Source organism: Diabrotica virgifera, chromosome 2 (genome assembly GCF_917563875.1).
Source record: "Diabrotica virgifera virgifera chromosome 2, PGI_DIABVI_V3a".
Lineage (NCBI taxonomy): Eukaryota > Metazoa > Arthropoda > Insecta > Coleoptera > Chrysomelidae > Diabrotica > Diabrotica virgifera.
In genome coordinates, this window is record NC_065444.1 from 71,283,173 (window position 1) to 71,306,727 (window position 23,555).

The 23,555-nt window shown below is 33.6% G+C and overlaps 2 protein-coding genes across 8 annotated transcripts in view; both read left to right on the forward strand.

Moving 5' to 3' along the window:
• LOC114331131 (talin-2) overlaps positions 1-23,555 on the forward strand; it is a 272,902-nt gene that overhangs the window by 184,403 nt on the left and 64,944 nt on the right. For 6 of the 7 annotated variants that reach the window (XM_050643759.1, XM_050643761.1, XM_050643763.1 and 3 more), the window contains 12 exons: positions 1,540-1,815; positions 1,903-2,094; positions 2,157-2,373; positions 5,021-5,136; positions 5,192-5,327; positions 5,460-5,621; positions 5,720-5,937; positions 6,036-6,307; positions 7,671-7,957; positions 8,084-8,425; positions 8,490-8,729; positions 8,787-9,229. In XM_050643759.1, coding sequence (XP_050499716.1) covers positions 1,540-1,815; positions 1,903-2,094; positions 2,157-2,373; positions 5,021-5,136; positions 5,192-5,327; positions 5,460-5,621; positions 5,720-5,937; positions 6,036-6,307; positions 7,671-7,957; positions 8,084-8,425; positions 8,490-8,729; positions 8,787-9,229 — 2,901 coding nt within the window. Of the gene's footprint in view, positions 1-1,539; positions 1,816-1,902; positions 2,095-2,156; positions 2,374-5,020; positions 5,137-5,191; positions 5,328-5,459; positions 5,622-5,719; positions 5,938-6,035; positions 6,308-7,670; positions 7,958-8,083; positions 8,426-8,489; positions 8,730-8,786; positions 9,230-23,555 lie in introns of those variants that run through there. The other variant, XR_007696403.1, reaches the window with a different exon arrangement.
• On the forward strand, positions 11,850-20,748 carry LOC126880091 (uncharacterized). Its single transcript, XM_050643765.1, has 2 exons — positions 11,850-12,384; positions 19,034-20,748. The coding sequence occupies exons 1-2, from the start codon at positions 11,989-11,991 to the stop codon at positions 19,754-19,756; spliced, it is 1,119 nt and encodes a 372-aa protein (XP_050499722.1). The 5' UTR covers positions 11,850-11,988; the 3' UTR covers positions 19,757-20,748.

Sequence of the window (23,555 nt, forward strand, 5' to 3'; positions counted from 1 at the left end):
TAACGTTTATCAAGTTTGCTTGCTTTTGGTGGAACCATAAGGATTTGATCTTATGCTATACGATACTGGGGTAGCACAGAGAAATATTTAGATATTGTGAAACTGGTTAATATTTTCCAGAATAATCCAATTGCACCCAGTCTACATAATATCTATTCTAGTTTAATTAGTTTTATTTCAATTTGTAACCGTTTTAAATCTGTACTCGTCAGGCTATGCAGTACTTAAAGACTTGTAATAATTCTTTTAAAGGTATGTCCAAAACCAAATCTTATCCTCTGGTGAGAGTGCTTGTGTTTTTCCCAACTCTCCTCTGTTATATGTAACAGTCAAGCAATAATATCATATTTCACTTCTATTTTGTTGGTCCATAAATACATTAGTAATGTTCATTAATCTCTGCTGATAAATAATGTGCCATTATTTTCACGCATTCAAAATAAGATGACCAAATCACTTTAGGAAATATCGAAAAATCCTTACGGTACCATCACCAGGTACAAAGCTCTAATCCTATGTTTAAATAAACTTACTACTCGAGCTATAAATAATTGTTTCTACACCACATAACACATTTTTCCTATTTCTTTTTCTACTATGTAAAAGTAATACTGTTATATACATACAAATACACATATCATTCCACAACTTCTACAGGCGATTTCTCTCAGCTCATTGGGGACGAGATTTGTGATCATTCTTATTTTTCCATAGTTCATCCTTAAACCGACTCTCTATGTTACGCACTGTACTTGTTGTAGCATAAATCTGGCTTATCCTAATTATATAAGTCGCCTGTTATGAAAACAATGCCATCGTTACATCGGAGATAATTGATTTTCTGTCCATCGATGTTAATAGAGTCCCACTCTAATCGTTTAAATGCGCACTCCATGACTGTTACAAATAGTTTTTGCGACAAATTATCTCTTGCCGCACCCCTATACCAATTTTTATCCTCTCAGTGCAATGAAGGTTTACAATAATTATTGTTGTATTTTGGTATATATTTCGAATAATGTTTTTATACTTGTGGTTTATTCTCTATGCTTCCTGTCAGTTCTTTTAAGAGAGCGACTCTTTCCACTCTGGCAAATGCTTTGTGAAAGTCAACAAAAATAAGAAGCAGGAGTGTACTACAATCGATAGACTTTTCGACTGGAGTTTCAAGGCACTGCAGATGGTCATTTGTTCCGTGGTCTGATCGAAACCGAGCTTGTGCTTTTGACTGGTAGAAATCGAGTTTTGCTTCCAATCTATTTGCCAGTATTCGATTAATGAACTTGTATAGTTGGTGTTCGGAGCTTCTATTTTTGTCCCCATGTGTCTGACCCTTTTTATCCATTTCACTTCTGATATACAACATTTGGAATTTTAACTTAAAATATACTATTTCTGCATTTCTAATTTTATTTGAAACTTGACAGCTCCTGAAAAGTTTGAGAGTGTTATAAAGTAGAAAATAGTTTACTAGTATAATTTACAAATTTGGTTATGGTAAAGACACCTTATATATTTTTATTTTATTACCCTTTTCAGACTACCAACATGCAACAAACCAAAATAACGATGATAATATCAGAACCACAACGTGCTCTATTATCAACAATTTCCGCAACGCAATCCAGAATCAAAGAATCAGAAATCGAGCTTGAAGCCAGAGCACACGTTCCAGAATTGGGTACAGATCCAGCTGCAAAGAAATGGAAGCAAGTTACTTTGGATACCAAGAAGCAAAATGTCGGATCACAGATAGCTGCCATGAGCGCAGCTACTGCTCAAGTGGTTACGCTCACCTCTGGACCGCAAGATGAAGTAAGAATCTTTAAAAGTTTTACACGAAACAAAATATTAAATAAAATTTGTTTGCATTATTAAGTGAGTATGTATTCTGAATTTTAGGTGGACCATACTGCTGTTGGAGCTGCCATTACAACAATCGGTAGTAATTTACCAGAAATGACTAAAGATGTCAAAATGATAGCAGCATTGATGGATGATGGAAGCATGGGAGAGAAATTGCTGGATGCCACGAGAAAGCTCTGTTTTGCTTTTAGCGATTTGTTGAAAGCTGCAGAACCAGAATCGAAAGAGGTACTAAATTATTGTGTTTATGTTCAATACTTCAAAAACTTTAATTTTAAATATTTTTTTAGCCAAGACAAAATCTGCTCAACGCTGCCTCTAGAGTTGGTGAAGCTAGCACTCAAGTTCTTGCTACCATCGGTGAAGATACCGTTGAAAACAAAGAATTACAAGATATGCTTTTATCTTTGGCCAAAGCTGTCGCAAACACAACTGCTGCTTTAGTTCTGAAGGCCAAAAACATAGCTTCCACGTCTGATGACCAACAAACACAAAACAGAGTAATAGGTACGTAATATCTAGCTTCTGAATAAACATCTTCTTCTTAGATGAGGCCAGAGACTCGTTAGTCTCTGGAACTTGGACGTAAGGCCTTTGTAGTTCAGAGAAATAAGGAAAAAAATATCCTGTTGGTGACACAACCCCCTCCAGGCCTAAACCAAATTTTTTGAGTAGTATGGTCATCTATAATAATAACCTATACGTTCTGAGCTTCGCTGGTGTCGCTCCTAGCGGTTACTAATTCAACTTTTACCGGTAATTTTTAAATTTATTATTTAATTGTTATCGCTTAATATTTACAACGCAAAAAAGTAATTAAATTGTAATCGATTTTTTTAAGATTTTTCTAATCATTTTGACGTTCTATTGATAAAATATCAATTTCTTACTTCGGATACTTTGACAATAATCGTGTAGATGGCGCTAAGATTATAATAGATTATTTATAATTAGATATTACGGAACATTAAAAAAACTTAAATTCAGTATTTAAAACGTAAGTATATTTAAGGTAAAAATATATACCACAGCTTTGACCAACTAATATTGTTTATAATTAATGTTTTTAATTTTAATTTTAAATTAATCACTTTGACATTTATGTCAAATTTCCGGTAAACGTTTACAAACTTGTCACTACTGGCGTTCGCGAATTTGTAAATATCCCCTCTACGTACGAGCTCACAGCGTATATTATGTTTCCTGCAGCCGATTTTGATGATATACATAGTTATAAACAAATGAAGATAAAAAAACGGTAAATTTTCGCTTTTTTTCGTCTATTGCTAAAAAGTTGGGCATTTTAAACAAATTTGAGAGTAATAAAGTCATAAACCGTATAAAAAACTTCCAATATGGCGTTCGCTGAATATGTCTATCCTTATTGGTTGCTTAGAAAATTGCAAAATAAATCATAAATTTTGAGATTTTATAAATATTCATAACTTATGTAAAAATAAACTTAGAACCTTCTTATTACATGGAATGCTGAGACTTATGGTGCTTAAATCATACCCTAAATTTCAAAGCAATTGGTCAAATAGTTTAAAAGTTATTTAATTTGTTTATCCAAAATTAACTTTTTTTTGCAACACTGTAAGTCAGAAAATGATGAAGTTACAGTAATATTTTATATAGTTTATGAAAGAAGAAAATTTACAGTATTAATTTAATTTAAAAAGATGACAAAAAATAATTACAAATATTGCAAAATAATTTTGCAAAAACATGTGAATTAAAAAAATGGGGGGGGGGCTAACTTTGTCCCTAATTGTCATAGGACAGTTGTTTTTCTTTCTAAATGTGTATAAAAATTCAATCTTTCTAAATATGAAAAAATAATTTTTCTACGGGTAGCGGTTAAAAAGTTACTCTAATTATTTATAAGTAAGCAAAAAATCGACATGTTTTTGCAAAATAATTTTACACTGTTTAAAATCATTTTTTGTCATTTATTTTTAATTAAGGTAATAGTATAAATGTTCTTCTTTTATAAACTGTCCGAAATATTATTGTAACCTCATAATTTTCTGACTTACAGTGTTGCAAAAAAAATGAATTTGGGATAAACAAATTAAATAACTTTTAAACTATTTGACCAATTGCTTTGAAATTTAAAATATAATTGCAGTACAATAAGTCTCGGCATTCCGTGTAATAAGAAGATTCTAAGTTAATTTTTACCTAAGTTATGAATATTTCTAAAAACTCAAAATTTATTATTTATTTTGCAAATTTTCTAAGCAACCAATAAGGATGGACGTAATCAGGGAACGCCATATTGAAGTTTTTTATACGATTTATGAGTTTCTTACTCTCAAATTTGTTTAAAGTGCTTAACTTTTTGGTAATAGACGAAAAAGGCGATAATTTACCGTTTTTTTATCTTCCTTTGTTTATAACTATGTATATCATCAATATCGGTTGCAGGAAACATATAGGTTAATAATATAGATGTCCATACTAGTCAAAAAATTTGGTTTCGGCCTGGAGGGGGATGTGTCACGAGAAAAATCTTATTTGTCTGGACTATTTGCACCATACCTTATTTTTTCCTTAAACTCTAATAAGTTCTGTGGCCTCAACGAAGGCCAACAGTTTTCTTATTGGCAGCTTTACGATCTCTTGTGGTTCAAACATCAGTTGACCAGTGCATTCTTGCTTCATATCACTTAGCACATTGCAATGGCATAGTATATGTACACCATGGTTCATTCACCTTACCTAGTTTGTATAGCTGGTTTCTGAAACGGCAATGTAAAGTCACTATTTCAGTGACCGTTTTGATCTCTCGTTTATTGGGGTTCATCAAACTGTTCGAGAGTTTTTTTTTATCAATATTCTTGATTCTTTTTTAGTCTGGATTTGCCCTTGAGTGGCTCTCCATTTCTTTTGATGATTCCTTATCAGCCATTTCTGAACCTTGTTTTTCGTAGCATCTTTAGTGATTCCACAGAAAGGGTTCTGGGCCTTCAAAAGTTTCTCTTGAGCCTTGTTTTGCCAACATATCTGCTCGTTCATTCCGATACGCCCCTTCATGACCCGCCACCCATATTAATGACACTTTATTGTCTTTTGTCAGGTTGTTGAGGAGACTGAATAAACATATTGTTTTTATTTTTTGAAGTATTGGGTTAACTGAAAAATATTGCAGGTGCTGCCACCCAGTGTGCATTGGCTACATCGCAGCTCGTCGCTTGTGCCAAAGTTGTTGCTCCAACCATACATTCACCAGCTTGCCAGGAACAACTGACTACTGCTGTTCGAGAGGTATGCATCGAATATTTAAAAAATTTACCGATATTTGATCTTTTTTCTTTTAAAGGTAGCCAGAGCTGTCGAGAATCTGGTTGCTGTATGCAATGAGTCATGTCCAAATGAAGATTTGAACAATCAGCTGAAGGTTGCAGCTGCAGACGTAACCCGCACATTGAACGATCTTTTAAATCATATGAAATTGGGTATGTACTTTCCTCTTTCTATATTAAAAATGTTTTTCCCGATGTATTTGGTCTCTTTTCACAATAATTGCAAAATATGCTTTTAAGCTTTATATACTTAAGTTATTCTACATTTAACTAAAATATTTTTAGCTGGGCGTGAAAGAGTTAGAGAAACCATTCAAGAACATAGTGTAGAGGAGATTTACACAGCCACTGATAAACTATCAGCAGCTTCTGGTGATGCCAATGAAATGGTTAGACAAGCTAGGCGTCTGGGACAAGCCACAGCACAACTTATCCAGAGTATCAAAGGTATGTGATATTAAAAATAGTGAATATTATGTTTGGTGCAAGAACTCGACACCACCTGTTAGTTGTCTAGTTTGTACAATAAAAATATATATTTTCAGGCGAAGCCGAAAAACTGCCCGACTCTGATATACAACGCCGTCTATTGGCCGCCGCTAAAACTTTAGCCGATGCTACTGCCAAGATGGTAGAAGCTGCCAGACAGTGCGCTAGTCATCCAACTGAAATAGTGTACCAGGATCAACTTAGAAAAACTGCAGAGGACCTTAGAGATGTCACTGTTGTCGCTGCTACCACTCCAGCACTTCGTGCAAAATTGGTATGAAAAATTTACAATTTTCTTAGTTATTGCCAATATTCAATACAATGCAATAGAGAATTGCTTTTGAAACTGTCAACATTAATTTTATGTTTTAGGTCGACAGAGTTCAGATTTGCGCCAGAAAGGCTGCAGCCTCTGCTACTCAATGCATCAATGCAGCACAAGCAAGTCACCCCTACAATACAAACGCCGTTACCAGAGAAACACTTATCCAAGATACTGTTGAATTGGGCGAAACTATACCTCTGTTAGTAGAGTCCATCAAAGCCAATGCTCAAAACGCTGAAGATACTACAGGCCAGGTCGAATTGATGTACATTGCAGAAGTCTTTTTGCATCCAGCGACTCAATTCATACAATCTTCTCAGTGAGTATTTCTAACTGTATCATTTATTTATTTATTTGAAATGTTAGGATGAAACGATATAATCAATCATCCATCTTTATGACTGTAATTCTTCTGGCTGACTTAAAAAAATATTCTCTATAGCTGTATTTATTCAGGCAATTCTTATAAGTAGGTGATTAACGTTGTTGAAAATGTATCCATAAAATTATTTGCCTTATCTCTGCAACACTTGCTGGTTTAGTTTTTTAAATTCTACTTTTCACGTATCCCCAATAAAAATAATCTTTAGGATTCAAATCGGGTGAACGAGGAAGCCATTCAATACTACCTCATCCATGAATCTACCGTCCCGGAAATCTAAATAATGCTGAACATTTACACCAAAATGAGCTGGAGCCCCGCCATGCTAAAACCATATCTCATTAAAATTGGCTCTAAACTGTTTTTCAGAGCAGATACAATTTCATTTATATGCAGCATTTCATAAGTGCTTGTTCAAATGTTCTTCTATAAAAAAAACTTCCCAATTAACTGAGTACCCACTATACCCGATCATACATTTAGTTTTTGTGGTTTTTGAGTATGATTTTTGAGTATGACTTATCCAATGTGGATTTACCTCACTACAATACCTTACATTTTGTGCGATTTACATTCCCACATAGTGTAAATATTGCTTTGACGGAAAAACGTATCTTTGGTGATGTGACAGTAACTCCTATCTGCTTTTTCATGAATTTTGTAAGAGATTTCAAACTTTTTTAGGGTCACCTCCTGTTTTCATATGATATTTTTTGACTTGTTTTGTAGTAAATTCAAATTTTTATTTACTAAAAAACATGTTAAAACTTACATATGAAAACAGGAAATGACCCTAAAAAAAGTTTGAAGTCTCTCTTACAAAATTCATGAAAAAGCAGATAGGAGGTATTGTCACATCACCGACGATATCTTGCTAACAAAGTTCTCATAAGTTATAATTTTATTCATCATTACCTCACTGAACTGTAATCTACGATCATAGTCATATGGAAACACTGATCGTCATTACTTCGTAAACCTGCTTCTCTCTTAATCCTTTGAAATATACGTACTTGATGATTCCATACTCTAATTTTTGCCCAATTTCGGTCGACATTCCTTTTTCATATTTCATTGCGCAACTCTGGTTGATTTTTTGTCGTGAAACTTTACGTTGGCACTTCTAGTTATTCGTTGTTGCTATTATAACGTAATATTATCTTAGGAACTGGTTTGGACAAACTAGATATTAATATGTCCTCGTACTCCTAGTAAAACTCTAAAACTCGTCATGTAATTCTGTCATAACATGTAGATTACTATTTAGCCTATAATATTATTTGATTTGTAATTATTTTAGATCAGCGTTACCAACTTTGACAGAACATTCTGTTCGTGAACAACTGTCCAGTAGCACACAAAAATTCAACTCCGAAATAAGTGAATTACACAGTGCCATCAGTAGAGCTAAACCAGCTTGCCAAGGTCTAGGAATGGACGCGGCACAACAGCTAATAGCAGACCTTCAAGAAGAACTGAACGAATTCGAACGAGCTGTAGATGCTTGCAGGTTAAGACCATTACCAAATGACACTCCTGAAAGAGGTGCCTTACAACTGGCTGCCAGCAGCAAACTAGTCAATCAAGGTATGTTAACAGACATATAATTTAGTATCAAGACCTGAAACAATCATCTTTTTCGATTTCACGCTATTTTATTCTTATTTAAGTTTTCTACAATTTTCTCAGTTATAAAGTTTAAACATTTTGTAGGTATTGCTCAATTGCTGAGTGCTGCAGCTCAGGGCAACGAAATGTATACATCTCAAGCTGCAAGAGACACAGCGCACAGCCTTAAAAATCTCACGAACGCTATTCGTATTGTTGCTGCTACTTCGGATAATCCCGAAGTACAAAGAAGAGTAATTAATTCCGGTCAGGACGTCTTAATTTTATCTTCGAAACTCGTCAGCGAAGCTCAAAAGAGTTTATCGACCGTTGGAGTTACTCCTGGTCTACAAAAAGCTGCTAAAGATATGTCTCAAGCTTTGAATTCTGCCGTTAGTTGTTTGCCTGGCCAGAAGGATGTTGATACATCAATAACTAACATTATAGGTAATATAAATGTTTAAAGTGATCATGCAGTATATCTATAGTTGATATTAACTTTATTTTTCAGAGTGGTCGTCAATGTTAACAACGACCAATTTGCCACCAACAAAGAAAAGTTATGGAGAATTGCAGCATGAATTGAACACAGCTGCCGCAAACCTGAATGAAGCTAGCTCCAGCGTTGTAGAATCTGTTTATAGTCCGATACAGTTAGCGTCTACATCTAGAGACTTTGCCTCTGCTTACCAAGACTTACTTAATGTTACTGTGGAGATGGCAGGACAAACTTCAGATGTGTCAGTAAGAGGTAAGAATTAGATTTATTTCAATGTACGATTAGCTTGGTAATGTAATTATCTTTCAGGAGAAATGGTGCATTCATTAAAAACGGTCTCAACTTCCTCCAGTACTCTATTGACAACTGCCAAAGCTCTTTCGGCAGATCCAAATCTCCCTAATGGTAAAAACCAACTCGCAGCTGCAGCTCGAGCTGTTACAGACAGTATCAATCATCTAGTCAATGTCTGCACGTCGGCTGCACCAGGCCAAAACGAGTGTGACAATTCTATCAGGCAAATGAAGGCAATGAAATACTTGCTCGAGAATCCCACTGAACCAATTAATGATTCTTCTTATTATGAGACGCTTGATACCGTTATAGAGAAGAGTAAAGTGCTAGGTGAAGGTCTGACTGGTATAACAACTAGTGCCAAAGCTTCAGAACACGAAAAGTTCACAGATTATGTCAAAAGTTATAGTAATGCTATTTGTTCGATGATTGAAACCTCTGCTCAAGCTGCTTACTTGGTGAGTAACATTTTATTTTTTTAAGCTTAAATTTTTAAGGAAGTGTTAGGAATGTAGTTGCTGATCTTCTGTACAACAAGTAGCACAGTGTTAGGTTTCATTACGACTTAAAAGTCGCTTAGAAAATGTGTTGCATGTATGCATTTATAAATTTTCCAACTAACTAAATAACAATTATTCAATTATAATAAATTAATAATGTGTATAAAACGACTATTTAATTTTTCAAAGGTAGCAAACTCACATTCACACACGGCGCGAAGTGCATAGTGTCAATGCGCGAAGTGCATATCTATACACACCTTAATGTGTATCTTAGCTGTGTGCTTGTGTAACACAGATTTGTGTTTGTGTATTGTGTGTTACATACAGTAGGAAAAATGAAAGAATACCCATGAACGAACATATAAAACACGCTGTATTTTCCTGTCACCGTGTCACACAAAAAATTGGCCAGCGCAAGTACATGTAATAATTATTGTTACATTATGTATTTGCACTGGACAATTTTCTTTGTGACACGGTGATAGGAAAATACAGCGTGTTTTATATGTTCGTTCATGGGTATTTCACTTTTCCTACTGTATGTATTGTGTATAAGACTGTAGGTAAGTAGTGGATGCTAAAAGATGAGAAAGAAGGTCTAATCAGGGAAAGAATAGTAGAAAAAATATGTTGGAACATGAAAGGAAGCCCTAACACAATTTGGAGAAAAATGGCCAATATTATTAGAGAGACGGCTATTGAAATACTTGGGAAAACGTCGGGAAAGAAGTTTGAGGATAAAGAGACTTGGTGATGGTCAAATGAAGTACAAGGAAAAATAAAAGAGAAGGGAAAATTATATAAAAAGTGGCAAGAAACCAGATCGGACATAGATCTTCAAAACTATATGGTCGCCAAAAAGGAAGCGAAAGTAGCAGTAGCAAAAGCTAAAGCAGAAGCGTATTCAAACCTATACGATCAACTTGATACCACGGAAGGCGAAGCAAAGATATATAAAATTGCCAAACAGAGAGCAAAGAAAGCAAGAGATTTTAATCAGATTAGATGTATCCGAGATGAAAATAATAAAATACTACTTCACGAAAAGGATGTCACAAAGAGATGGAGAAAGTATTTTGACAGTTTATTAAATGAAGAATTTGACAGACAGCCTGTGGAGTTAACGGAGACAGTAACAGCGATGGTTACCAGAATAACAAACGAGGAAGTAGCTCAAGCGCTTCAAAAAATAAAGAAAGGAAAAGCAGTCGAACCAAACGATATTCCTGGGGAAGTATGGAGAGCATTGGGAGAAACAGGAATAAGTTGGCTAGCAGGTCTATTTAAAGGATCGTTTAAACACAGCGATAAATCAAACAACTTATCAAGGTCAATCGAGTTGTTGCAACTTATCATTGTGTGTAAACGGTGCATCGCACGACTTATCAAAGTTGGAGTTGGGTTGAGGTTGGTATCGGATTGAATCAACTTGGATTGAATCGTCGTGTCTAAACGGTACAGCGATTTATCATTGGGGTTGGGTTACCGGATTAGAATTTATTTACATATCCAATTAAATGTACAGGGTGATTGATTAGTGGGGTAAAGCTACGTAGATCCGTTATAGTAATAGATAGCAATAAAAGTTAATAACAAAAATTGTAGTTAACTTTGAGATTCACATTTATAAAATTAATTAGAATGTTACATAGGATGTTCGATAACATAGTGGCAGACCAAACTTATTTTTTTTTTTTATTGGAATACCCTCTATTTTATTTTATATTCAAAATCTTCTTAACTTCGCCATTACAAATGTATAAAGGATTTTTATGTTATACAGGGTATTTTACAAAGTTATAACCAATTTTATATGAAAATTGTAACAAGTTAACTCATTGTATAAATAAAAATAAGCACAAAAGCAATGGATTATTGATGCCATTTTTTTTATTTATTTGTGTTTTGTGTTTTATTAGCACTGGTTTTTACAACCAACTGGCCAGTCAATTTCATAATAATTTGTTTTAGCCTATAACTTATTATATTACTAACTCAGGGGAGTAATGTGTAGTGTGTGTGTTGAGTAAGTGTCTTGTTACTTTGCAAAGTCGACGTCATTATTGTCTTTGCAAAGAGACGCTAATTGTATCCGAACGTCTGCGGTCACTCCGGTGAGTACCGAGATCCCACAAGGACAGCAACTAGTTTCATTTATGTATTAATTTATAATAAACGAAAAATTTCTGACCCTGGTGAGATTCGAACTCACGACCATTCGGACCTTTCGAGCGCTCTTACCACTGAGCCACAGAGGGGGTCTTTACAAATATTAAATGACGCAGAATTGTCACCCAATTTTATAAAAAAAGTTCCATAAACTACTAATTTATCGCTTTATTTGGCACTGGTGGTATTTTTAAAAGACTAAAATAAATTATTGAATATCGATACAAATACGATGAACTCAAATTCAATAACCTGAAACTCTAAAAGCCTTTTCATTACTAGTGTATTCGTAATTATTTGCAGTCCCAGCTGTAGTTAAGTGGTGCAATAAAACAATAAACTTGGGTCTGGGCATATCAATATCTTGGGTGAGAAAAGAACGTGAAATATCACGTTTTGCCGTTTTGCCCATAAAGGGATTACAAAGTAATGATATTTGGCCCACCTTTACTTGATAGTATTTTCAATATTTTCTGTCTGTGTTGTTGCGCGGTCAAAGAAAGACAGAGTTTCCGTTTCAGTCTATCTTAGTTTTTAAAGGCGAAATGGCAGAAGAATTAAAACAACCTACTCCTCGAGAGTTTTTGACTGAGTTTATTGAACTTTATAGAAGTCATACGTGTTTGTGGCTCGTTAAGAGCAAAGATTACTCCGACAGAAATAAAAGAGATATTGCATATGCTGAGCTCGTAAAAAAATTCCAGGAGTTTGATTCATCGGCAGACCGAAATATCGTTATCAAAAAAATTAGTGCATTACGTACGGTGTATAAGAGAGAACTGTCAAAAGTTGTCAAATCGGAAAAATCCGGGACGGGCCAGGATGATGTGTATAAACCTAGTTTGTGGTACTTCGACCTTCTGCATTTTCTGAGAGACCAGGAATCTGCAAGACCTAGTAGGAGTACCATGAGTGATGGCAATCCAGAAACAGAACAGTATGTAAGTAAAATCAAATTTTTTTAGGTACCTTTAACAAAATTTAGACTAGGGCGGATCTGTGAAAAACTGTCTATTTTTGGATGTGAGAGGTGGCATTCGGATTTTTGCAGAAAAATTTAGGTGAGAACTTCAATAATAATAATTGACTTATGCTGCCTTCCAAATATGCCCGAAACATTAATAAAAAAAAGTAAAATATTTAAAAATTACTAAAAATATGGATTTTTTTCTATTTTCTTTTCTTATAACTTTAAACCGATTCATTTTGGAGCAAAGTAGTAGCAAAATAAAATAAAGGTAATTAAATTTCCTGTGATATGCGCTGGTTAAAAATGTGTTAATAAAGGGGAACGGTGTAAAATGCAAAGTTTTGACGCATGTCAAAATTTTCAATGTGTTTTAAGGTACCTATTAATTTTTTTTCGAATCCTGAGAAAAGTCATACGTGTTATAATTCAGGAATTTTTGAAACCTATCAGATGTTGTAAATGTCCATGTGAGGAATAACTTCTACTAAAATGTAACCAAAAATTTTAGAAGCTTTTTTATTTATCACGTTCTTCTTGTATTAAATTTGCAATTTGTGAAGATTTTTAATTTTGCTGCTAGGATATTCATTTTAGAGAAAAAATTAGAAATAAAAAATTGTATTAAATTAAAAACCTAAAATTTTAGCTATGGTAAGTTTAATTTCGTTAATTATTTATTGCAAAACAGCCTGCGAAACGTCCAAAATGGCCGTTTTTGCAATTGCATTATTTATTGTAAAAATAACTTTTTTATTCTTTAAGGCTGTAAAATTAAGATCTTTCAATTCTTAACATAAAAAATATTTGTAAAGCCCGATTGGTGAATTTGTTGCTTAGATATTACAAATTGTTTATTTCGAGAAGTCAAATATCGAAGGCTATAACTTTTTTGAAAAAAATCGTAGTGTTAATTAGATCCACTCTCCTGCTAAAGACTTATATTTTCATATTCTGATGTAAATAAATGCCTAAAACATTTTTCAACCTCTTATTTCGGGTTTGAAAATAAGGGCGCAAATTTCGTTATAAACATTTACACCTGAAGCGGCCCCTGTACAGTACATCCCATTAGTTTCTAACTTGCAGATTACTGTTGCTGAAGAAAAAACGAAGATTTAAACCAAAATAAAAATTTTCTATGACCAACTTAAGCAGAGATAATTGTTTTTGTCAATCTAAGGGCCGGTTGTTCGAACGCTAATCAGCAATGATCACTATCAAATATTTAATTACTGTCACCAAAACTGTCAATGTCAACTTTTATTGGATTGCTGAAAACATAATTGATTAAAATTATGAGATTAGTTAATCAATTAACATAACAATTATTAACATAATTGATTAAGTAATTTCATATTATGTTTTCAGCAACCCAAACAAAGTTGACATTGACAGTTGGTGACAGTAATTAAATATTTGATAATGATCATTGTTGATTAGCGTTCGAACAACCAGCCCTTAGTGACTTTATTTATAACAAATAAAAAATATTTCACAGTCATTGACTGAAGATAGACTTATACAGGGTGTTTCATTGGGAAAGTAACATACGTTAACTGTAGAAAGAGGACACTTTGGCGGTTTCAAAATTACCATACCTACTCAATGGGTCTTCCTTCATTAATAACAGAGATACTGGGTGTTTTATCTATTTTGCCATTTTCTTATTTGGTTCATAACTTTTTAACCACACTGTATATTTATTTGATATTTGTCACGAAAATATTCTTTAAGGTGTACAATCAATTAATTTATTTACAATTGTAAAAAATCCAGGTCCGGATTAAAAAATATTGGAAAAATATCCCGACCCAAAAACAACACCCTGTATATTAAAATTTTTTTTTAAATATATTTTGCACATGAAAAAAAGGATAAAAAACTAAATTTAGTGATTTTTCTGGTAAATGATTTTTCTGGTAAAATTTTGAATTTGAATTCTGAAATTATGTGAATTGCGAGAGCTCGAAGTAAAAAAATTAAAATGTAACTTAATTTTAATTCATACCATTATTTAATCTAAACTGGTAAAATGTTAACATTTCAGTGTTTTTTTATTATGGCGACAAATTATTCATAAGAAATATTCACCTTTAATTAACGAATAAATAATGAAGAGTCCACAAAAAATACACAACTTTATGTATTCAACGAACTATCGTAAAAATTAAAAAAAAAAACAGAAAAATTTTTCTGAAAAATAACTTACCAAAACTATAGTAATTGTTCAAAATGGCCACCACCTTGTTAAAGGCAAAATCTTGCTCATTTTGTTATTTATCTGGCTGACTTCCTAATCTCGTCAGGGTTATTCTTCATTTCTTGAAAGGCGTCTGGAATCCGGTCAAGAAGTTCTTCCCTATTATTTATTTCCTCGTTATAAACTTTGGATTTTAAATATTCCAAAGTTATTTTACAGCAAATTTTTTCTGTTTTTTTTAATTTTTAAGATAGTCCGTTGATTAAAGTAATGTATTTTTTGTGGACCCTTTATTTATTATTCATTAATTAAAGGTGAATATTTGTTATGAATTATTTATCGCCATAATAATAAAAAAAAACACGGAAATGTTAACATTTTACCAATTTAGATTAAATAATGGTATTAATTAAAATTATGTCACATTTTAATTTTTTTACTTCGAGCTCTCGCAATTCAAAATTTTACCAGAAAAATCATTTTGCCGAAAATTAAGTGTTCCACTAAATTTAGTTTTTCATCCTCTTTTCAAATGCAAAATCCATTTTTAAAAAAATTACTGTACAGGGTGTTTTTTGGGTCGGAACATTTTTCCAATATTTTTTAATCCGGCCCTGGATTTTTTATAATTGTAGATAAATTAATTGATTGGACACTTTAAAGAATATTCGGTGTTAAATATAAAATAAATATACAGTGTGTTTAACAAGTTGTAAGTCGTATTTCAATTTTTTTTCTACTTCGAGCTCTCGAAATTCGTATAATTTCTGAATTCAAATTCAACATTTGACCAGAGAATTCATTTTGCCGAAAATTCAAAGTATACCACTAAATTTAGTTTTTATCCTCTTTTCAAATGCAAAATCTATTTAAAAAAAAATAATGTACAGGGTGTTGTTTTTGGGTCGGGATATTTTTCCAATATTTTTTAATCCGGACCTGGATTTTTTACAATTGTAAATAAATTACTTGATTGTACACCTCAAAGAATATTTGCGTGCCAAATATCAAATAAATATACAGTGTGGTTAAAAAGTTATGAACCAAATAAGAAAATATCTCGGCAAAATAGATAAAACACCCAGTATCTTTGATATTATTGAAGTAAGACCTATTAAGTATGGTATTTTTGAGACCGCCTAAGTGCCCTCTTTGAGTGTTACTTTCCCAATGAAACACCCTGTATTATCTTAAAATAAAAATTATTTTAATTTAAAATAAAATTACATTAAATTCTAAATTATTGTGTCGGTTGCCTATCACCTAACTTGTTCTGCAAAAATCGGAATGCCAGCTCTCACATCCACCTCAAAGTAGATCCCCCATGGTATATTATAATAAGTACAGGTTGATAACAAAAAACATATTGAAGAACATCCCTGGGTCTCAAATGATCTTCTAGTTTACTTAATATACTTTTCACTAATTAACTATAAATGTCAAACCTTCAATGCAAATTTTTCTTGCCAAGGAACTGATCCCTCCCCGTTAAAATACGTACAGAACTTTTCTCGAACGGTTTTTGCTTGTTGTAAAACTTGACCTCCTGAACTTCTATCGAGATTGTGGAATTTATCGGGATGAGGCCTTGCACCTAGTTGCTTAGTACCATCGATAATATCTTCTCGATCATAACTTTTAGGAGAGGAGTAATTACATGATTTTTTCATCAAGAAGTTGTGCAATGCACAGCAAGCAAGAACTAGTGATTCGATGGATTTCACATTTAAGTTTATTGCAGTGTGAAAAATACGAAATCGTGAAGCTAAAATTCCAAAACTGTTCTCAACAACTCGCCGTGCCCTCGATATACGATAGTTGCATATTCTTCTCTCGTTATTAAGGGACTCCCGACCGTATGGCTTAATAAGATCAGGTCTTAATGCAAAGGCATCATCCCCGACAAAAACATATTCCAGGTCAAGATCAAAGCTAACTGGTTCGGGCCCAGGAATGTTTAATTGATGGTTTATAAGTTTTTCGTAGAAAAGAGTGTTATTGATCACACCTCCATCAGATATTCGACCGTTCGTTCCTACATCACACAGTATAAATTCGCAGTGAGCGTTTGCTATGGCCATCAAGACTATACTGTGTGTCTTTTTGTAGTTGAAGTAATAGGAACCACTATCCTTTGGTGGAACAATCCGGATATGTTTACCATCGACAGCGCCCAAACAATGAGGAAATTGCCACTTCTCTTCAAAATCTGAGGCAATTTTTAACCAGTCATCGGCAGTTTTAGGGAACTGAAAAACAAAAATCAATACAAATTTTAAATTACCAATTAAAATATAAATAAAAGTTTTAAATACAAATTGAATATAAATTTATATACAACGTATCTCAATCCATTTCCTCGACCACAACTGAAGAACTCTTTCTGTCACATGCCAAATATAGCCGTTCATATAGATCAGGCGGTATCTGTTTGAGTTGGGTAAATTGTATAGGATCTAAGTTTTTTGCTTTAATCGCTTCCAAATAATATTGTCCATTAACTCACGGTACAATATTGCAAAACCTCCAAATTTTAAAAAACCGTTTCCATTGACATGAAATCTGTCATACACATAGCTAACATGTCAAATAAATATAGTGATACTGGGCCGATGTGTGCTTTTGCCCAGGGGGTGACTTTCTCCCCTTCTCGGGGGTGAAAAAAATTACATTCAAAATAAGTCCAGAAATAGATAAACTGACTAATTCTAAGCAACTTAACTTTTGTTCTATAGAGTTTTTTTTTTTCACTAAGGCAATACTTTTCGGGTTATTTACGACAATATTTACGACAATATATGTTTAATTTTCAACAGAAAACCTCGTTTCTAGACGATTTTTCGCAAATAACTCAAAAAGAAAATATTTTATCGAAAAAAATATTCTTAGCAAAAATATATCCTATAAAAAACCAAATAAAAATATGTATATATGAAGTCTAGATACCCAGGGTCGCAGCTAATAAAAGGTGATTTCTTATTCGTCAAATTCAAAATCGAATATTTCGACGTGAAATAAACAAAAAAAAGCACTTTTTGGAAAAAGTGTTTAGCATCAAAAGTAAACAATTACGCTTAAAATAAAGTTGGTCTCTTTTTTTTTGATAAACAAATCATCTCCTAATTAGCATCCCAAATGAAATTAATCGTTACCGCTTCACAAGTTACCTTACTTATGTATTGTTTATACCATCTGTAAGTTTCATCGGTTGAAAGTGATTATTTTTGAAAGGGCTTGAACAAGTCACTAATCACGTGTGCATGTAAATTTTGAAAAGCCATTTCTTAACCAATTGTTTTGTATAACAGAAAAATAAAAACCCAAAATATTCTTAAAAGAAAAATCTAAATTTTTTATTCTTTGAGATTTTTGGTATTTTTTCAAAAGTAAAGAAAACAATTGTTAACCCTTTACAACCAATTATTTTCAAAAATAAGCACTTTCAACTGATGAAACATACTAATAAGCAATAGGTACATAAGTAAAGTAACTTGTGAATCGGTGACGATTAGTTTCATTTGGCATGCTAAGTAAGAGGTGATTTTCACGATTTATTTTACCAAAAAAAGGGATCACTTTATTTTGAGCGTACATGGAGCTTACTTTTGATGATTCGTGAAACTTTTTTAAAAAACAAAATATAAAGATTTCTTAAACGCTTTACAATAGTTCTATTGAGTTTCCCCCGAAAAGTGCTTCATTTGTTGGTTATTTCGCGTTGAAATTTTCGATTTGGAATTTGACGAATATGAATCTACTTTTCATTAACTATAACTCTGCTTCTTCTGGGTCTACAGACTTCATACATACATTTTTATTTAAATTTTTTACAAGCTATATTTTTTGCTAAGAATGTTTTTTTCGATAAAATATATCATTTATATATAATCGATAAAATATATATTTATTATAATTTATTATAATAAATATACATATTCACTTACAAATAACTCGAAAAGTATTTGACTTGGTGAAAAAACTATATAGAACAAAAGTTGCTTAGTCAGTTTATCCATTTCTGCCCACGCATCGGCCCAAGCATCAGTTTATTTCTTTGACATGTAAGCTACTATGTGTATGACAAATTTCATGTCAATCCAAGCGTTTCGTTAAAATTTGGAGCAAAAACCGTGTGTAAATGGACTATTTATTAAAAATGATACTACGAGTATTATCACTATGCGTATGCTTCAAAAGGTGGGCTAAATTTATTATTAAACAATTTGTGAAAAAAAAATACTTGAAAATTCAATTTTTTTCTCCTTTTCATTGCTATATCTCGGATGATACAGCCTTTTTAAATTTTAAAAATTTTCTACAAGGTCAAGTATGATTTACCCAAATGAGGGTATTTTGGAACAGATACCGCCTGCTCTAATAAGTTTAGTGGAAACTGATAATGTTGTTTTATTTCGAACAGGAGGATTCAGAACATATGCATCTACCCCATTCCCAAGAAGGAGAGGTGGCTCTTCCAATGTCAGGTGATGATAGATGTAGCACGTCACCATCACCAAACGCTAAGTCTAAAAAAAAAAAGATGCTGAGTTCGGCAGATGAGGTGATAGAGCTAGCGGGAGAGCGGCTAAAAAATATTCATCCTGATGATGAGTTCGAAGCCTACGGAAAGTATGTAGCCCATAAGCTACGTTCCCTTAAACGAACCCAGGCCATATTCGCGAGAAAACTCATAAATGACGTGATTTTTGAGGGGGAGCTTGAAACACTCTCCAAAGATTATAAAGTAATGAACAGTCAGCCATATAACCCCCAACTTTACCACCAACAACCCTACCCCCTACCCTACATCTCGGGAATGCCAGACCATCCTTGGCCTTTCAGTTCCAGTAACAATATTTTACAGCATCCAAACTCTGCCACACTTCCCTACCCCCAAACTTTCAACCGTGATACACCCGATGTATCCAACATGGCACTGCCTAACGATCCAACAAACTCTGCCACACTTCCCTATCCCCAAACTTTCAACCGTGATACACCCGATGTATCCAACATGGCACTGCCTAACGATCCAACAAACTCTCCCACACTTCCCTACCCCCAAACTTTCAACCGTGATACACCCGATGTATCCAACATGGCACTGCCTAACGATCCAACAAACAGTCCAAAACAACCCTGACCCCTGAACAACCAATATAAATTTCGACTAATCAATTGATAACAATGTTTCAAGCTTCTTTTCAAAGTTATCGGTGTAGTAGGACATTATTTTTCATATTCGATGATTTACTACTTTGTTCTATGATTATTGACTTTATATTGTATCTTTATGTTATCTTTTATTACGTTATGTACTTTTTTATGTTTTACGATTATTAGTTTTATAGTAGGGGAGGAAAGTAGGCTAAATTTGCAGTTACTCGAGCGTTATGGGGAACTACTGCGTTGTGAAGATTAGGTCATAAAACCAAATAAAGTTAAGTAAAATTTGTCATTTAAGTGGGGACTTTCCATTTTAATTTAAGTTTCCATTTCCAACAATCATTTTTTCCGTTTACAGCGCCATCTATGCATAATTTGAAAAAATGTTTCGAATAAAATTACTTATTTTTACGCCAGGAATCCAAATCTGCAATATAAAATGGGGGCTCCAATTTAATATTTTAAAGTAACCCCCCACCCCACCTCCGTGGGGGGTCATGTTTAGTGTCATTCGATAGATTTTTCAAAAATAATGAATACGTGTATTTTGCAGTTTTTCGGTCTGATGTTTATTTCGCGAAATATCGCGGGGTTCCTATTTGAAATTTTAAATTGACCCCCACCCCTCTCCGTGGGGGTCGTGTTTAGTATTATTCGATAAATACTTAAAAAATATTGAACACGATTTTTTAGTTGTTCGATCTGACGTTTATTTCTCGAAATATTCGCATTTATCTTGTGAAATTTTGTGACTCGCCCATATCCTTACGCCCCGCTCAAACTGGATTTTTGGATTTTTGAAATATACACTGTTCTGCATGTACTTAACTTACCTTATCTTAATCTGACGATTTCGAGTTTTTCTAAGGATAGATTTTTTTTCGGACCCCCGTTAACGAACTCCTCTGTATTAAAATCCAATATATGGTAGGGGTACATTTACAAGGTACAAGGTTTCTCCCTATGTTATAAACTGACGCGCTCGAGTAACTACAAAAATCCCCGCTTGGGCTCCCCTATCATTATAATGTATTATATTTCATTATTTTAAAAGAAAATAGAAAACTGTTCTGTATAGAAAAAAATGTTCTATAATAAATAACACATACCTGGATAAATTGTTGTAGTACTTTATAAATAGCTTCACAGGTTTCTGGGATTATTGAGCTCAGAGATGGTTTAGAAATGGCAGTTGAATATTCTATGTCCTTCAAGGTTCTTCCGGTGGCAAGGAATCGTAAGGTAGCTGAGAGTCTTTCGTGTGGGGATATCGCTTTTCTCATTAAAGTATCATGTTTCGTAATAAACGGAGAAACTAAGCTTAACAACTCATGATACGTCCCCTCGTCCATCTTCAAATAATTTCGCCAGTCGTTTGGCTCATTACTCAATTCTTGCATTAACTTCACATGAGAGAATTCCCTTCTCATTAGTAACCACTTGCGGCTCCACTTCGATCTGGGTTTTCGCGAGTTTTCCCTTTTCTTTACTACTAAACATCCGACTAATACTGACAGTAATACTTCCTCCATGGCTACGGCTTTACTGCGATCGATAGTTGTCAACAACGTTTAGGAATAATCTCGATAAATCACAGCAACATATGGCAGCGTCTAAACAACGTTTGTAACCCCAAAACATCAGTCCAGTTTAGTAAGGTACTAGTACACTTTAGAAAACCAAAAATAACAATTTTTTTCTCAGAACCTTTATTAAAAATGAATATAAAACGTTTTACATATTAATACCTAACTCTTATAGAGAACAAAAAATATATCTTTTATCATTTATGCACGTACACTAATATTGTAGAGGGCGCAAAAGTCGAGGCCTCGAAAAATGATGGCCAACAGTTAATCTCAGGATTGGAATATCCGAAATAAAAAAATCGTACAGCATTTGAAAAAGGAAGGTTTCTTACGTGACAATTTACCACAATTTGACCAAAAAATAAAAAATATAAATATTTTTTAACCATGAAAAACTGAAAAAAAAACGAGCGATTTTTTCACAAAAATTTTTCAGACTTCCGTAAAATCTTTTTTTGCGGAATTTTTCACTAAAGGTGGTAAATTGTCACGTAAAAAATCTTCCTTTTTCAAATGCCGTACGGCCTACAAGCACTAAAACTTCAGTCAAACAGTCAGAATTCGTGGTAAACAGTTGTTGGTAATAATCCGATACAACTTCTGGGAAGTAAGTACCTAATCGGACTCTTCGACTGTTATTTTTCAAGAAGCAGGTACCTGATCCCTTGATCACGCGTTTTTATTACTTTTTCTTTTGCGTAGACAGACGAATAGGAGGGAGTGTTGTATACAAATTAAAGTACGGTAATGGTACTTTTTAATAGTGATATAAAATACAGGGTATCCCATTTAAATTTTACTGAAAAAATAATGTACTTGAGTTTTAACTCACCCTTTATTAGATATAAAGTAAATTAGCAATATCAATCATTTTTAAAAATTTTGACAATAAATAAAAAAATATGGCATCAATAAACCATTGCCGTTGTGCTTATTTTTATTTATACAGTGAGTTAAACTTGTTACGATTTTCATATAAAATTGGTTATAACTTTGTAAATACCCTGTATAACATAAACAACCTTTATATTTTGAAAGTAACAGGATCTATTTGTTTAGGATTAAAACTAGTTGTAATTCATTGAAGGGTCTAAAAGGGTCTAGGTCCCCTCTTCAACTTGTTGTGGTCAACTTATCACAGCGTCTAAACAGCGTTTCAATCACAGCAACTTGTCATCACAACTAGTTGCTGTGACTTATCGCTGTGTTTAAACGATCCTTAATAGAATCATGGAAGTTGGACAAATGCCAGACGAATGGAGAAGCAGTATATTAGTACCTGTCTACAAAAACAAGGGAGACATTACAACAATGTACAAACTACAGGGCTATAAAACTTCTTAGTCACACCATGAAAATATGGGAGAGAGTAATTGATAGACGGATACGTGAAATAACCAAAATATCCGATAATCAATTTGGCTTTATGCAGGGCAGGTCAACAACAGATGCAATTTTCATTATAAGGCAGTTGATGGAAAAATACAGGAGTAAAGAAACAAACGCTCATATTGTATTCATTGATCTTGAGAAAGCATATGATAGAGTTCCTCGAGAGATTCTGTGGTGGGCACTCGATAAGAAAGGAATCCCTGGCGAATATGTAAAGATTGTGAGAGATATGTATGAGGGAGTAACGACTAGTGCTAGGACAGTTGTGGGAGAGACTGATAAATTTCAGGTGAAATTACGATTGCACCAAGGTTCGGTGCTTAGTCCGTATTTATTCTCATTAGTTTTGGACCAGATAACAGCGAAACCACAGGGTAGCATTCCATGGTGCCTAATGTATGCTGATGATGTAGTGTTAATAGGAAATAGTGAAAGAGACTTAGAACAAAAACTGGAACAGTGGAGACAGGCTCTGGAGGAAAAAGGTTTAAAACTTAGTAAGACAAAAACAGAATGCTCGTTTAAAGATGGAGTTACTACAAATAAAATGGTATCTTTGGATGGTGAAATGATTGTGAAAAGCAATAGTTTTAAGTACCTAGGATCGGTATTACAGAGTATTGTAGAAATAGATGGAGATGCATTCAGTAGAATTAGGGCTGGAAGGAAGCGAGTGGTGTGCTGTGTGAGAGAAAAATTCCAATGCAGTTGAAGGGAAAATTCTATAAAACAGCCATAAGGCCGGCTATGATGTACGGAACTGAATGTTGGGCAGTGAAAAAGATGAGGAACAAC

What these genes read in the sequence shown, in the direction of transcription:
- LOC126880091 (XM_050643765.1), top strand. Translation starts at nt 11,989, where the DNA reads ATGGCAGAAGAATTAAAACAACCTACTCCTCGAGAGTTTTTGACTGAG. An exon ending in ATCCAGAAACAGAACAGTAT is followed by an intron (nt 12,385 to 19,033) that starts GTAAGTAAAATC and finishes TATTTCGAACAG; the next exon opens with GAGGATTCAGAACATATGCA.